This window comes from Chinchilla lanigera, unplaced genomic scaffold, assembly GCF_000276665.1.
Source record: "Chinchilla lanigera isolate Chin_1 unplaced genomic scaffold, ChiLan1.0 scaffold00012, whole genome shotgun sequence".
Taxonomy (NCBI): Eukaryota; Metazoa; Chordata; class Mammalia; order Rodentia; family Chinchillidae; genus Chinchilla; species Chinchilla lanigera.
In genome coordinates this window covers 7622865-7639920 of record NW_004955413.1, presented here as the reverse complement: position 1 = coordinate 7639920, position 17056 = coordinate 7622865, and the positions used below count along the sequence as shown (strand labels likewise).

At 36.4% G+C, this 17056-nt stretch overlaps 1 protein-coding gene across 1 annotated transcript; it reads left to right on the top strand.

Annotated features, from left to right (window-relative positions):
• The first annotated feature begins 217 nt into the window (after positions 1–217).
• LOC102007210 (NKG2-D type II integral membrane protein) lies at positions 218–16563 on the top strand. The gene is made up of 10 exons (XM_005378934.2): positions 218–304; positions 7956–8074; positions 9427–9492; positions 9656–9795; positions 12617–12721; positions 13116–13154; positions 13966–14114; positions 14931–15031; positions 16033–16068; positions 16396–16563. Exons 1-10 carry the CDS (start codon positions 218–220, stop codon positions 16544–16546), a joined length of 993 nt encoding a protein of 330 aa, XP_005378991.2. The 3' UTR covers positions 16547–16563.
• The last annotated feature ends 493 nt before the right edge of the window (positions 16564–17056 follow it).

Here is a 17056-nt window from a genome sequence, read left to right as displayed (position 1 = left end):
CAGCCTGGGCTACAAGGTGAGCTCAAGGCCAACCTGAACTACACAGTGAGACCCTGTCTCAAAAAGACAAAAATCAATCAATCAATCAATCAATCAATCTGATGCCTGACATAGACCTTAGAGGAGAAGCCGAGTATGTGGTGGGCACAACCTGGGGTCCCTTTCGGCAGAGTGGTTGCCTCAGTGCTTCAGAGTGCGATGCCTGCGCAGATCTGGGATGCTGCAGCACTTCTATGGCATCTTCTGTTCCCTCTTCCTTCCAGTACTGATGGAGTCTTCCCAGTCCTTCAGCATTGCTGTGCCAGTGAGCACATAGACCTACATCCCGTGCTTCTCTCCCGGTGCTCAGCAATTCCACTTAGTCTCCCCCGTGTCCCTCCAGCCTCCTCATAGACTTGGCAGCCCCATGCCTAGTCTAGGAATAATCCTTTGGCCCGGGTGGCAACCATGCTGATGAGCACCACTTCCCCGGTGCTTTACCTGCAGAAACACAGGCAGGGCATCTCCTTCCTGTAGCCCTCTCAGGTGTGGGTCTGGTTCCATTTGAGCACTGTCATCTTTCAGCCTGGGCAGCTTAATCATGCTAGCACATGTTACTTCAACAAAGTACTGCATGAAAATTTTGTTGGTGAGATGAGACAATTCACCCAGCCGTTTGGGTCAAAATTAGAGAAGCTTTCCATCCATGTCATTTACTGTAGTGACTTCATTACTTAGATTTGTGTAAATCTGACATAATGAGGGTTAACATTAGGTGCATTAAAGATCAGGTTTCTGGTCTCCAGGCTTTACCTTTTTCTAGTTCATCCACCTACACAAAGCTTCAAAACTTTGGAAGTGAGTGCTGATGATTAACTCATTATTACCAAGATGTTCAAAATACTTAATTCTGGAAGATTTGACTAGAGAGAGTAACTCTCACCCATGATTTTTGCTCTATCTTGTTTTTGTTGTATTTAATCACTTAACTATTTCAGCTTTATTTATTTATTTATTTATTTAGTTTTTGGTATTAAAGAGAGTCTGGCTATGCAGTTCAGGCTGGCCTTGAACTTGCAGTGATCCTCCTGCCTCAGCCTCCTGAGTGTTGGGATTATAGGCGTGGGCCACCACGCCTGGCTCTGGTGTCACAAATTCTTATCTTATTTGATCCCTTGATCATGGGACTTGATGTCAAAAGTTTATCTTTGCTCCTTTCTAGCATTATTGGCTTCTTTTTTATTATTATTATTTTTTTTGGTACCAGGAATGGAACTCAGGACCTTATGCTTGCCAGGTAGGCACTTGTGCCGCTGAGCTACGTTCCCAGTCCCTTGTTTTCTGAAATAAAGGTTTTATGTTAATGCTATTTTGTAGTGAATTACTTTGCTTTCCGTAAAGATACAAAACCCTATAGTAATGTCTGAAGCATCACTATAGAGCTGTGTGCTATACATATTTTTATATGTTTTATATGTATACATATATATATTATATACATACACAAGTATATATTTTATACATGTATATTTTATATATTTTATTTTATATTTATTATATATATACATATATATGTATATTTTTTAAGCATTGTCCATCCATCCTGGAAACTAAACTTTGAGGGTTTTGAGACGGCAAGCCAAGTATGTGCGTGCAGTGAGGCTCTTCGACGTAGCGCTCTAGCATATAATGCAGTCACGGGCAGGGTGCTTAAGTACTGGAGTCTTCCAAGTGGGCCCCTCTCTGTAATACCCTCAAATCCCACCTCCTCCACTTACAAATTAAAACGTAGAGTAAGGTAGGAATACTCTCTGTGGTTTATCTGCTTCCTCTGACAAATGGGGACCTCAAAATCACCAACATTACAGGGTAGGCATGAGCATTAAATGCTTCATGAAAGTCCTCAGAAAAGTAGTACAACATTTTTGTATTTCTGTTACTCTCTTGATTAAATCTAATTGCTATACACTATTTTTCTTAAAACATTTTGCTTAATGATAGCTTATTTTTTTTCAGCTTGGTCTCACCATTATAATTTACTTTTGAAGAAACTTACCACAGATAAACTATCCAGATATTTTGAGATGATTATTTCTACTTTCAAAATTTCTTTTTTCCCTCTGCTTTGGCTGTTCAGCTTTAGGTGATGATGTTATTGTGCCCATGTCTAATTAGTAGAGTAGCTCTTCCATCACATTCTCTGTCAATATGTGTGTATCCACACATTCACATATGTATGTAATGATACTTCTGTACCATTTACTATTAAAAGAATCTTATAGACATGATGTTTCTTTAACCCCTTACTATGTGTGAATTACCTAAAAAAACCTACTCATATCTAAAAATTCTATATTTTTAAATCTGGACATCACAGTCTGCATGGATGGTTTGTTGGAGGTCGTTTGGTTCCTTTTTTTTTTTTTTTTTTTACTGGAGGCACTTTCCTTTTTGTTGTTGTTTTTGTTTTTTTTGGTACCAGGAATCGAACTCATGACCTCAGGATTGCCAGGCAAGCCCTTATACTGCTGAGCTATATCCCTGGCCCTGGAGGCACTTTCCTAAGAGTTGACTCATTTTTTTTGGTTTTTCTCCGGTACCGGGAACCGAACTCACGACCTTGCGCTTGCCAGGCAGGCACTTTGCCGCTGAGCTAAATCCCCAGCACCGACTCATTTGTTTTTTATGGTTGTTCCTCAGCTTTTCACCAAATAGAAGCATCTCCATCTTTCAGCTTTTAGTCAAATAGAAGTAATAAAAGAAAATGAGAGCTATATATGGATTGTAACTTTGTGTTCAACCCTGCAGTTTGTTTTGTAATATGTTGATTACAATATTTGCAGCTGCATTTGGACTGTCCATACTGTGCTGATTTCATTTGACTTGAGTAAGATAAATTATAATTTTATTATTCACAATGACATTAACAAAATCATTCATAAATATTAACTGAAACATATCATACAAAGCCACTTTTAAAAGCTGTAACAAGCAAATTAAATTTCACATCTGTCTTATGATGAACTCAATGAACTGAATTGAAATCTTTTTTCAAAAGCCTTATTAAATTAAGAACCATCAGATTTATTTTTGTCTTAATGAGTATAGCACTTCTAATTATGCCAGTGATATTTTCCACGGTGATGAATTCTCTACAGACTTCTAAGATAATGTCAATTGCATTTGAAATTTGTTTAGCTTTTATTATACTGAGATTTGCATCTTTCCAAAAATACTTGTCATAAGAACGACTTACTAGAATGCCATTTAATTAGCTTATACTGTAGATTGACCTTTTTTGTCTTTTTGAATCAAGGTCTCACTAGTAGTTCAGGCTAGCCTTGAACTCACTGTCTAGCCCAGGGTAGCCTTGAGCTCTCAGTGATCCTCCTCCCTCAGCCTGAGTGTGGGGATTACAGGCGTGGGCTACCACACCTGGCTTTAGATTATTTCTTGAATGGTTTGCAAAAGCCATTGTGTTAAAAAGTTTGGCCCCTAGGTGGCACCATCGGGAAGTAATCTTAAATTCATTAAGGGCATGAATGGATTGCGGCACCCAGACCCTGCCTCTCTCTCTGTTTCCTGGTCATGAGGTCATGACCTTGCTCAGCCACAGGCTTCCTCCTCATGGTGCTGCCCAGAAAATAGACCAGTGTTTATAGTCCTGCTTTTTCTCTGATAGGAATTTTCCAGACAACTTCTATAGAACGTCACAGATCAAATAGTCATCAGCATAAAATGTGAATAACGAGTATCCGAGGCTAGGAACAAAAAATTGCGGGGGACGTTAACGGATATTCTTAAACAGTGCTATGTGAAACTGGCCGTGGTGTTGCAGGCCTATAATTCTAACATGCGGGAGGCTGAGGCATGAGGATTGCTGCCAGTTTGGGGCCAGTCCAGGCCACATCTTGGGTTTGAATCCAGCTTGAAGTATACAGAGAGATCTCTAAAAAAAAAAACACACACACACACACAAAAAAACTCCTAGCTATATAAATGTTCTCAGTGGCACCACGTACAATATTGTTATTGTACCAAAACTCTTCTGATCATAGTACCTACATTTTGTTTGCTTTATTGACACTAATAAAGTTTTCAAGTTTATTTTTGTATGGTATTAGTTACATTTAATAAACATTAGGTTTATTATTGTATGGTGTTAGTTACATTTAAATACACTTTCTCACTGATGACTGTACAGTTAAAAGAATCTGAACCATTAGATTAGGTGGAACATTCACTATCACGCTTTTGCAATATATTTGAAGGCTTTCCATTTCGCCTATTATCTCAGACATAAAATAGGTTGAGATATGCTCAGCTGATTATATCTGCTCTATTTTACTGCCCGTGAGCAAAGTAAACTTGTTTCCAAGTATGGGACCGTTGGCATCAACACACCCTTGGAGGAGATTTTAAACTAAACATTAAGAGGGGACAGGAGTGTTGGTAACATTCTTGTATCATATCGTGAGCATTTTAGAAAGTATTTCGCTAAAGAAAAACATTATACTGAAGCTACACCAAAAGAAAAAAACATTAGGAGTTGGGAACAAAGAACGCCTAATAACATTACTTAGCAGTGTGTCTTCACTTGATCTCTAGAAGCACCCCTTGGTGAAGATGTTTGTGTTCGCTTCATTTTACAAATATAGAAATAGATTAGGGAGTTCAACTGGCCCAAGATTATAAAGGTAGTAAATGGTACAAATTAAATTAATAGCCTACCTTCTCTGATACCAAATGTGTGCTCTTGCGCCAGGGATATAGCTCAGTGGCATAAGCATCTGCCTGGCAAGCACACGGTCCTGAGTTCGATTCCCGGTACCAAAAAAAAATTGTTCAAATGTGTGCTCTTAACTATAATAGCACAATGCTTCCAAGAAAATTAAAAGATAGGACTGAGAACTAGTGTAAAAGTGTCTGGGAGAAATCATCAGATTTTTTTTTTTATTTATGCAGTAACCTTGCAAACTACTTGAAAAGAAAAAGTATGAAATTATTTTGCACCTGATTTTCTACAAAGAGCAAGCCCTGTTTCTTTTCTTGTCTTTGTCACACGTTTGCTGAGAAGGTGCCTGACGCTGCAGCTGAGCCTCACAGAGGAACTATGCTTCACTCCCCAGGGCGCTGGGTGCGGAGGTGGGACAGGTGGGCCTGCAGTCTGTGAGCACCTCACCTCACCTTTCCGGTTTACCTGAGTTTACAGGAGCTGCTCCCGCATGGCCTGTGGTTTTCAATTTTATGAAAGGGAGGAGGACAGCAGTCCTGTTGTTTGATAATTTATTGTATATACCTGGTTCACCATGCTAGGATCCCCCAGGAATTAAACTGTCCAAGGTTCCTATGTTTATTTCTATCCTGGTGCATTGGGCTGTCAACTTAGTAGGAAACATTTACATTCCTTCAACCTCTCTGTCTCTCTGTCTCTCTCTCTCTCTGTCTCTCCCTCTTTCTCTCTCTCTCTCTCCTCCCAGTCTCTCTTGAGGCTTTACCAAGGCCTCTCTCTCCTCCCTCTTCCCTTTTGCTTTCTTTTAGAGTGTTTTCTTAAAAGTGGAGCTGGTAGCCAAGAAAGAGCACACACAAAAAGCTCTTCTGCATTGTTTTGTCCCCAACATTTTAACATATTAAAAACCTCTAGAGCCTTTGAGCCTTTCAGTAATCCACGCTGTTCCCATTAAAGATCCTACCCTGTCATTTGTAGCAATATGGATGGAACTGGAAGTCATTAGTTTAAGGCAAATAAGACAAATACCACATGATCTAATTCATGCTTAAATACTAAAAAGTCCATCTTGTGGAAGGTGGGAATAGAATAGTGGTCCCTAGCAACTGGGATGGGAAGGGAGTGGGGAAGGGAAAGAAATTCAATAAAAGTCACCAAAATACAGAGAGTATGAATTAGTTGTTTTTGTTGGTTTTTTTTTTTTTGAGACAGGGTCTCACTATGCAGTTCAGGCTGACCATGAACTCACTGTGTAGCCCAGGCTGGCCTTGAACTTGCAGAGATCCTCCTGCTTCAGCCTCTTGAGTTTATGCACCTTGCCTAGCAGTTTTTCTGTAGCATGGTGGGATAAGTATTGGTTAAAACATTTATAATATATTTCAAAATCAGTAGAAAGAGTAAGAAATTCCCAACAAAAGCTGGGTATGGTAGCACAGGCCTGTAATACCAGCACTCAAGAGACTGAAGCAGTAGGATTATCATGAATTTGGGGCCAGTGTGGAGTACATAGTAAATTTAAGCTCAGCCTGAACTATTGTGTAATTAGACCCTGACTCAGAAAACACAAGCAAACAATTTCCAACACATAAAAATGAGTGTTTGAAGAGATGGAAGTGCTTACTTCCTGATTTGATTATTATACATTATATATTTGTATACATGTATTATCATAATGTACCCCTTTAAGATGTACAAATATTATGACTTAATAATAATAGCAATAACCAGAAAGAGAAGACCTTATTCTTCCAGTTAGGTTCTTTAACTAGAATGAAGAGACATCTCAGAAATATCAGCTTCTGAGTCCCATTATCTCAAACTTGCCTACATGACCTCCTGTTGCCATGTTAATGAGTGGTACTGCAGGTCTAGATGTCCTGTCCTCATACTTTGACCCCAAATTTGAGCCTCTTTCCACTGCTAATGAATTGCTAAACCAATCTACTGAAATTCTGAAATATTCGTTTCCCTAGAAATGTGCTTCCCTACAAATCCTTTCATTGAATTACTACTATATCCTGCTAAGCAGTCTCCACATAGCCACTCTTGGCTCCTCTAATCTATGTCTACCTTCAAGCCGGAGTATATTTTATAGGTGGGCACACACTGGTCTCCTGAAACAATGAAACAAAACACAGTTTAATGATTTTCTCTATATTTAAAAGCAAAGCCAATCTGCATAATTGTCAAAACTATGCCATTTACACGATTTGGCTGATGCTTTTCCTGTGCTGTTCATGCCCCCTGCTACTCTCCTGAGTTTCCTGCAAGTGCTGTGTGTTTATTTCTGTCTTTCGTACCTGAGTCCTAGCCACCTCTCCCCTCCTTCATCTAGGTTTTTCAGTATTGTTTATATTTTCTTCTCTAATTCAATCTAAATTTTTTGCCTCTTGGGGAAGCCTTTTGTGTATCCCTGAAAGATTAACCTTTCTAATTAAATGTTGCAGAATCTTGTTTTTCCTATCCATTATTTCCACCACTAGCAAGTATGTATGTGGACAGTTATTCCATTTATTCTTTCAATGAATCTATAGGCATTTGTTAAATTCATACTGTGTGTCATGCATTCTTTTGTTCTTGGACCACATTAGTAAATCTGTTTCTCTCTCGTCTCCATTATATATTTATCCTTTCATCTATTTTTTTGCACTTATAACAATTAGGAGCAAATCAGTGGTATATGCACATTTATGAATTAATTGAGAAGATACTATTTCAGTTAATTTTTAAAAAATTATTAATGAAATAAAAGTGATCAAAAGCAAAATCTAAAGAGAAATTTATTATGTTTTGGTCAAAATTGGACTGAGTATGCCACAGTGATCCCGTATCTTATACACCCAGCGAAGTCGAAGCTGTCTTGGTTTGTGTAAGTCCATGCTGTGATTGCATGAGCATGAAATCTCCTAATTCTGCGCTTCTCAGAACAGATCACCAGGAGTAAAGGACACATGGTGACACGTGAATATATATATGCTATCATGATCCAATAACTCAATGTAGTTTAATTCATGTCTGTAGAGAGGGAAATATAGCAGAATCTTGGTGCAAATATACTTATTGGAAAGAAATATTTGATTTCAGAAACGTGTGCCTATTTACAAAGTCTTTTATTTACCAGGCCTTGAAATGAAACACAGTACCTCACCTGAACCAAGCAATACTCAGCCCCCTGTGGCTGCTTGAGGAAAACAAAATAACTTAGTGGACAAGTTCCTGTAGGTGATTATGAAACGAGACATAGCAGGCACTTTTTCTACCTGGGTCTGCTGTTTCCAGTTCTGCTCTAAGTGACCAGCTTCTGCCTCCCACATATTACATTTACGACATCTTCGACATCTTCCTGGAATTTCCTCCTCACCGCAGGTATATTTTCTCATTTTCTCTGCTACACAATTTCTGCCCTGCAACTTTTGAAACATATGATTGAAAGGAAACTATGGGGGCTGTCTCTGTTGATAGACATTTTAAATTTAAAACATTCACTGCAATATATGTTCTTTCTTCAATATTTCAAAGTTCTGCTTAATTTTAATCTTTTCTTCCCAAACTTGCTGCCTGTCTGGAAATCTTAGCAAAATTCTCTGGAAAGCTTTAAACTCTGACTGATCAGTGACTTTCTCCTGATCAATGTTTTGCCGGCTCTGACACTGAGAACAAATTTTCAGAAATATTTACAAGAAATTCTTCAACTTTGAATTTTCAATATTTTTGTTTTTGGTCTGTCTTGGTTATTTACTTCTAAATAATATATATATAAAAACAATAAATCAACAGAATCTATGCATAAAAAGCGCAGTTTTGTTTAAATCCTAAAAGCACAAAAGATGATTGTTCATTGGTCATACTAGGAAAACAGTGAAAGGTAAATATTAATCTCAGGCTTTAGTCATAAATTATATAATGGTTCCCAGAGAACATATCTAATAAACACAGCACATGTATAGACAATCAACTCATATTGTTCTTTTTATTTATTTTTTGTCTTTCTTTATTTTAAAAATAAAAGGAGGAAAACATTCACAGACAGACAACCTTTTACAAAATAGCAAAAGAACAGTGCAGACAATACAGAGTTACAAACAAAGTGGTAGGAAATTAACAATGCTTGTTGTATTACATATTGATATCTTCAAAGTGGTTTCTCGTGAAGACAGAGACATGCAATATTGATCAGTCAAGGACTCATTAACAGTTTCAGCAAAGAAATAGAAGACAGTAGAACAACTATGTTAACTATCCTGTATATACATACATACAAAATTTCTCCTTCTTTCCCTTCTCTTTTCCCCCATCTCAGTTGCCCTTTACCCTTGAGTGTTTTCCTATCATTTCACAATGCCTATCATACCTCTGAGTTTAAATTAACTCTTTCAGGTTATGTTTTGTCTTTTTGAGACAGGGTCTCGCTATGCAGTTCAGGCTGGCCTTCAGCTCACTTTATAGCCCAGGCTGATCTTGAACTTGCAATGATCCTCCTGCCTCAGCCTCCCCAGTGTTGGGATTACAGTGTGCTGTTCACCACACCCAGCCTTATTGTTCAGTTTTGAGATGTAAACTGCAACTATGGCAGAGAGAATCTGGAGGGGGTGGTTAATTCATTGCTTATCTAGAATTGATTTTTTAATTTTTTATTAAAGACAATAAATACCTTCTTATGAAAATTGGTTAGGTGGCTTCAAACTTTATTAGGCTTATTTTATTTCCTTTATTTCTAGGTTTTTGTGGTGTATTTTCTTATATTTGCAGCTTCTCAAAGTGTTGAGAACACCCATCCAGAAAAGGTAATGGGAATTTCTACTCAACATAGATTTTTTAAAATTAGAGTTTCACCTCTCTTTATTATAACACACCTTAAAATTATACAATGATATATTCTTTGTCTCACACAAGTTTTTTTTTTATAAAGATGAATGAAGAACCCATGACTTTTTCTACACTAAACAGGAACTCTAAGCAGAAACATACAAGAAAAAATGACATTAAAAATAAATACAGTTCAAACGAATTGCCAGTCATCAAAGAGCAGGTAAACCACCACAAACATAAAAAACATAAAACCACAGCAGAAGACATCACCAGGAAAGGTATAGTATTGTATTTAATAAATGTGAAGGGAATGTTTATAATTAAGTACTGAAGTGTGTTATGCATAAGGACATACAAAAATACGGTATAAAGTTTTCTAAGTTTAGTTAGAAAATACACAAGTAAAATTTGAATGTAACGTTGATTATTGCAAAGGCCAAATGGTCAATGGTATAAATAATTTAAAAAGTAATTTGGATATTTTAGACATTACATGATTATGGGGATAATTGATTTATATTTGAACGAAGAGTAAAATTTGAATGTGACAGGTTGGAAGTAAATTCTCTTTACAGAATTTTAAGAATCAAAGTGTGGAAAAATTAGTAGACACAACTGCTTAAAGGACTCAGATCAGAAAAATTGTAAAGACACAAAAGTAAGCCTGTAGCTGGCGAGACCAACCTGTGGTGTACAGCTCACTTTTACCATCCTCTATACCATTATTTCCTGAAAAAAAGAAAAGACAAAGGCTGTACAGTTCTTTCAAAGTTAGACCTCAAACTGCCTATTACCAAAGATAAAATTAAATCCTAGGTGAAATTTAACACACCTAATGTAATATGAACTTGCAGGTTGTGAGTTTTTCTGGAATTTTGAGTCTGGCTGCTGCAGACTTGTTATTTCTAGACTTAGGGATCTGGGAAAGACATGGAGGCTTGCAGGGAGGCTGGCAAACTTTTGAAAATGCAGAAGCCAAGTTTACATGTGGCTGTCAAAAATAAACCATTGAGGTTTCCTTGGATTATTTTTCAAAACCATAAACATTTTGGTAAGGTCATTCTAAACTGGTAATAAAATTCGAAGAAAATATTTTACTTCTAAAGGAAAAGATGATAGATTATAGTTACATTGTGTATTGATCAAGGAAATGCCCGTTATTTATTTATTTATTTATTTATTTATTTATTTTGCACGTTTATTAAACAAGGTCTTAAAACACAGTCCCCATTTTGGAGCTCACCGGTGATGCTGTTCTCAGTCATGTACACCCATGTGGCTTGTGGTGTATACTTTTCCTTTGTATTTTACTTTCTACTTAAATCACATAATGAAAAACTTCCCCATACTGTGGATTTTGTGTACTTGAAGTTTAAAACAAGCAAAATTATTTCGTGGCAACAGAAATAAGGTCAATGGGAAGCCTCTGTATTGCTGGTTTTTAGGGCAGTTAGGGTGATGAACAGGAGTGTTCAAACTGAAAATTCATCCAAATATGTGCTTCCGATATGTGTACATTTCTGAACGTTTTCTACTCTTCAAATATTTACTTAGATAAAAAGAAAGAAAGCAAAGTGTAAATCGTGTGTTGTAGTTACAGGAGGCTGTGAAGATTACTGGTGTCAAGTGTTTTCTTCGTGACTTACTGAGGATTTTTCTTTTTTGGATCATATTCTCTGTCAACACTTTTATTGTGGTCTGTCTCAGGGACATCTGTTTGAATTCTCATTTTAAAAATTAACTTTGCTAATTAAGACTATTCGCTTTTAATTAGAAGTAGACTGAGTTCCCTAAGTTTCAAAATTCTTATTTTTAGATTCTTATTTCATTTTCCTGTTTTTCAACATTACTCTAGAATTTCTGAAATTCTAGAACAATTCCTACAGCCATTTTAAAAATTTTTAAAAGCTATTTATTCATAGAGCTTCATTTGAGAAGAGCTGACCTTTTTATAGAAGACTGTCCAATTATAAACATAATTTGTCTGCCCTCTTTAGATTTTATATATGACAGGAAAGGTTATGTTTCTACCTGTGGGAAGGTTAATGGCCATTTCTCAACTTTCTGAATTTGAATCCTCAGTTATCTTCCGTACACGCTGCTGTCTGTCCTGATAGGAACACACAGCTGATACATGCGCTGGGAAAGGCAAAAAAGAGCAGCTTCAATTTTCAAATTAACGAATTAATTGTGTTAAATTGAACAAAAGTCATGACAAACCGTGACTATCCAGCTAGTTTGGCTGGGGATGTGTAGCTTGGGTGACGCCTCCTTTCTCCAGAGTCCTCCCATGCTTCACGCTTTGTTCTCTAAAGACAGAACATTTACAATAAGGGGTCGCTTTCAGAGTTGTGCTTTTTGGCCAAAAGAGAGAGAAGGTGAAGTAACTGACCTGATAGTAGGAAAAAAAAAAAAAACTGCAATGGAATGAGTGAAGCCTTTGATATGTTCCCAGCACAGAAACCCCGTTCATCGTTCTTTTGATTTTTACGCATTTCCTGTAGGGGAGGTAGTACCGCATAAGGGCAGTGGTGAACATTTTAAAAAGAATATGAGTGGCAAAAAAATTAGCTGAACAAGAGTGAAATTATTGATAAATACCACTGGGATTCAAGGTGAAGTTTGAGATTCTCGGTGCGAACACACACCAGGCTGCTGAGCACCCTCCAGTACTCAGCTCTGCCATTAATCAATTATCTTAGGCAAACAGTCTATGCAGCAAACAAGCTTTTTACTTCCATTATTTTACTGTAAAATCGTAAATTACTTACACATACTCTTAACCTATTTTTCTGTGAAGGCATTTGTATTTCTCATTGACTGCTTACTACTGTTTTTATGTTAAGGGTATCAGACTCTGCCCATGAAACGGTCCTGATGTCCTACTTTGCCATACACCCTTCAGAAAGTAAATTTTTAGGAAAATCTCATTATTTACTTTAAAACATTGGTTAAAAATATTCCATGTGCCTGCTAAGAGAATCAAGAAAGAACAAGTATTGAAATGCGTTCGCGACTGTAGAATGTTCTGTAAATTTCTATTTACTTGGCCTGCCTTCTTGCTCTCATTCTGTCTGCTTTTGGTTTTGATTCTCTCAGGGCATTCCTCACATCTGCCTTGGAGGCTCATTTCTAGTGTCCTCGGTGTCAAGTTCCTTCTTCTGCTGGGTGGAGCCATCACGCTGGCTGCTTTTACCGCAGATGGTGCGTAGATAGTCTTCTAAATCATTTTCTGTTCTGGAAGACTACTTATTTACCTTTAATAATAATTTTTATTATTTAACAATAAATAATTATTAATAATACTAATACTCATTCATTACCTTTAATAATAATTCATTACCTTTAATAAGGCAATCAAAGACTACACTCACAACAGTTTTACCTTAAAAGTTTTTCCTTGCTTGAAGATATGCCTGAATCTTGGAGCACTTGCCTTGCATGTACAGAGATTTGGGTTCGATTTCTAGCATGACTGTATGAAATTTTTTTTCTTCTACAAAATTGCTAATTTGTTCTTAAAGAATATGGCATCTTCTTATTTCATTCTGATGTGTCAATGTGAAGCCAAATGTAATATGATATTGATTTTTTTTAGCATCTCCCCCCAAAACATCTCCTACAATCCAGCAAAAAGGTAAGCAATGGTTTTATAGCCTGATTTCTTACACTGATATAAGCAGAAAAGGTGTTTATTATTCACATCAGTTCTACAAACATACAGCCATGTTAGGGAAACTACTTCAGTATGTGTTACCGAAATTATAACACAAGTTCCTAGATATTAATATGAGACAGATTTATAGATAGCTAACTGAAATATATATCAGAGGTAAGTTAAACCTCATAAGTTTTAGAGGAATAGAACTGGAATAAAGCCAGGCGTGGTGGTGCATGCCTGTTATCCCAGCACTCAAGAAGCTGAGGCAGGAGGATTGTTGCGAGTTTGAGACCAGTCTGGGCTACAAAGTGAGCTCAAGTCCAGCCTGAACTGCATAACGAGACCCTGTCTCAAAAAGACAAAAAAAAAAAAAAAAGACTTTCGATACCAGGAATCAAACTCAGGACTTTGTGCCTTCTACGCAGGCGCTATGCCACTGTGCTACATCCTTGTCCCAAAAGGGCAAAATCTTAACTAAAAAAACTAACCTAATGATTACATAACACGAAGAAGATGTTTAAAGCTATCAAAGGCGATTAACCACATTGGAAGAAAGAAAAGCGTGGTTCAGCTACTCTGTGTTGTATAAATGATCTAAAAAGTAGCAACAGGTTCAAAAACAAAAACAGAGGTTTATATTTCCCATTCATAACTTTATTAAAGTGAAGTTTTTCTATCTTTACTACTCCTACAATATCATAAGTATACTTTTCAAGGCATGTTTTGAACAAGTAATAAAATCAGAGCTGTGAGTCTCCTCAGTTTAATCATGGAAACCGTTGTCTAGGGCCTCACTGTCAACCTTGTCCAAAACATTGGATCTGGTTCAGATGTAGCTGTTATTACTTCTCCATGAAGGCGCTAACTTGGAGAGAGAGTCAACATGCATGCTCGTCTCTAAATTCCAGTCTGGTGAAAATAAACAAAGAGGAAATGGTAAGTTAGTACCCGAGTGTCGTAATGATATGAAAGATATGTAAAATTAAATGGAGGAATCATTCACATTTTCTCAAATTCAGCACTAGACAAATGTCTAAAAGATAAAACTAGTTTTTTGTTTCAATTTTTATATACAAAATATAGAATAACTTTATATATTGTGTAACAAAAGAGAAATATTTGAAATAAAACTTGGGATTCCCTTCATGAAAATATGTAGAGCTAGCAAATTCAGAAGGAAACAGTTATTATAAGAAATATTTCAGACAAAGAGAAAAGAACCTCGTGTAGCCCAGCTCCAAGGTGATATAGTACTTGTGGTTCAAAAGCTAATGCCACTGTGCGATCAGTTTACTAGAATGTACACAACCATGTGAGAAGTTGGTATATGTGTGGGGATCTTAACTCCAAAGAGTACATCAAGGTCAGATTAAAGTACCCACTGTGTGAATTCCCCTGATACAGGAGATTATTTTAGTTATGCGCATAACAAGAGTGTCAGTGGATATAAATTAATCTCTAAGAAATCTGAGGCTTTTATTCTCTTAAATGCTTACTCCTTACTGTCCCTAACCAACACTATCTTGTTACTTGTGTTTATTTTCTATATTTCCCACCAACACAGGGTTTTTGTGATTTTCTTTGGATCATCAGCATCTAAAATAGTCCTGCACCATAAACACGTTAATGGCTTTGTGGGGTGAAGGAATCAAACAAGTACACATATCATGAATTATTTAAAGGTACTTCCTTGCACTTGTTGAAAACATAATAATGAAAACTTCATATTTGAATGTATTTTCATACTTTCAGGATTTCTTCTCCTTGAAATCTTTCTTCTGGACTGGAATTTACTATAAGAAAATTAAAAATAAATGGCTATGGGAAAATAACTCGGTTCTATCCTCAAATATGTAAGTATCTGTCTGACACAATGTGCTTAGTTTAATTACTGCATTTGCTCAAAGAAGCACAAATAAATGTAACCTAGGGTATAGTTTCAAGGACCATTGGGGGTGTGGGAAAGTGACAGTCATTTAAATCCAATCCCATATACAGAAATATGGATTGCAGAAGTGGATCACATAACTTAATTTCTTCATCTGCCCTTTCCTGAGACTTTTGTTTACAAACCACATTAGTTTCTAACACTGCCGTGACAAATTACAATAGACTGAGTGGTGTAACATTTATTTTCTTATAGTCTTGAGGGTTAGAAGTCTAAGATCAAGATGTAGGCAAGATGGTGTCTTGTGGGACCTCTGTCCTTGGCATGCACACTACCACCATGTTTCCTCCTCTTATGACCCCAGTCATATTGGATTAGAGCTCACCCGAAGGACCTCATTTTAACTCATTACTTTGTAAAAGACCGTGTCTCCAGGTTCTTTCTGAGGTTCTGAAGGTAAAGATTTGAACATACCAATTTTTAATGGACACAATTTAGTCTATAATACTCTTCTTTCTATGTTTCCATGTGGTCTTTCTCTGTAGCTATCTGTGTATGTCCAAATTTTCTCTTGTAGGATATCGGCTATGTTAGGTTGCCTTACTGTTATTTCCTCATTTTGACTTACTGCTTTAAATACCTTATCTATAAATGCAGTCATATTTTGACGTACTGGACATTAAGTTCTAACCCCTAATTTTTTTTAGTATGTGTAATCTATAACACAAGGCTTGGTTTAAATTCTATCAATAACCACATTATTCTATAAGATCTAACTTTTAGTTGTGGATATACTACTAGGTCTTCCAGGTTGTTATTCCAGGCAACTAAATCATTTTCATAATGAGGCTAAAGATTGTGGTGTCTAAGCACATTTTGACCCCACTAAATAATTGTAACTAGGACTGTTATTCATAGAGGTTTTTTTTTTTTTTTTTTTTGGTTTTATTTTATCCTCTTTTGCAGTGCCAAAGATCTAACCCTGGACTCCATACCTCTGAGGCAAGTGCTCTACCACTGCACTACATTTCATCCCTACTCACAGACTTTTTATTTTTCTTATTCACCTTTACAATCATGGTACCTGACATGGTTTCCTTTTAGATTCTTTATTCTTAGTTGAAATTTTACTTAACATTTGTTTCTATTCCTTATTACTAACTTTTCAATTTAATGACACTTATTTGTGCCACTAGGTGATAGAAATTTACTGAAATGATATTAAATTACATAGATGTTATGGTTTCCAAAATGCCTATATAAAATAAAACTTCTCTATTCTCTTTGGGATTTGACAACTATTAGATTTCTTTTGTTTTATCTTTCTAGTTCTGAAAGGCAGCAAGCCTGTTTATCTTATAGATCAAAAGATGCGTATATGGCTGAAAACTGCGAAATTACTCACTACTACATTTGTAAGAATCATTTTATTGCTGGGCGTGGTGGCATACACCTGCAGTCTCAGCGCTTGGGAGGCTGAGGCTGGAGGATCAGTGTGAGTTTGAAGCCATCCTGGGCTACATAGTGAGTTCAAGGCCAGCATGAACTACATAGTGAGACTGTCTCAAAAAGCAAATAAACAAACGAAGACAAAAAATCATTTTGTTTATCCTGTAACGTCACAGGAGAGATGAAAATAAATTTTTTCTTACCCTATGTCTTGATCATTTTCTTGCTTTATGAATAAAATAATATAAATTTATACTTTTATCTGAATAAAATCTTATAAAATCAATAGCATTCTTAAGTATGCCAAAGTTTTTTTGTGAAAATATTGCTTGATTTACATAAATTTTCATGAAATAAGATGTCATAATATTTAAGAAAATATAATTTTGGAGACATTACAATAAATGATTTCTGAATAAAACAATGAGATAAAGTCAATGAGGAAAATTTAGACTGAAGGATATTAAAGAGCCTGTGCTATGAAAGTTTATGCTACTGCCTCTGCTCCTCATTGTTCATGTGTGTCGTCTATGATATTGTC

Coding starts and splice junctions, on each gene's coding strand:
- LOC102007210 (XM_005378934.2), top strand. CDS start 218: ATGCTGCAGCACTTCTATGGCATCTTCTGTTCCCTCTTCCTTCCAGTA. Junction 14,115..14,930: donor AAATAAACAAAGAGGAAATG/GTAAGTTAGTAC, acceptor TCATACTTTCAG/GATTTCTTCTCCTTGAAATC. Junction 15,032..16,032: donor TCGGTTCTATCCTCAAATAT/GTAAGTATCTGT, acceptor CCTCTTTTGCAG/TGCCAAAGATCTAACCCTGG.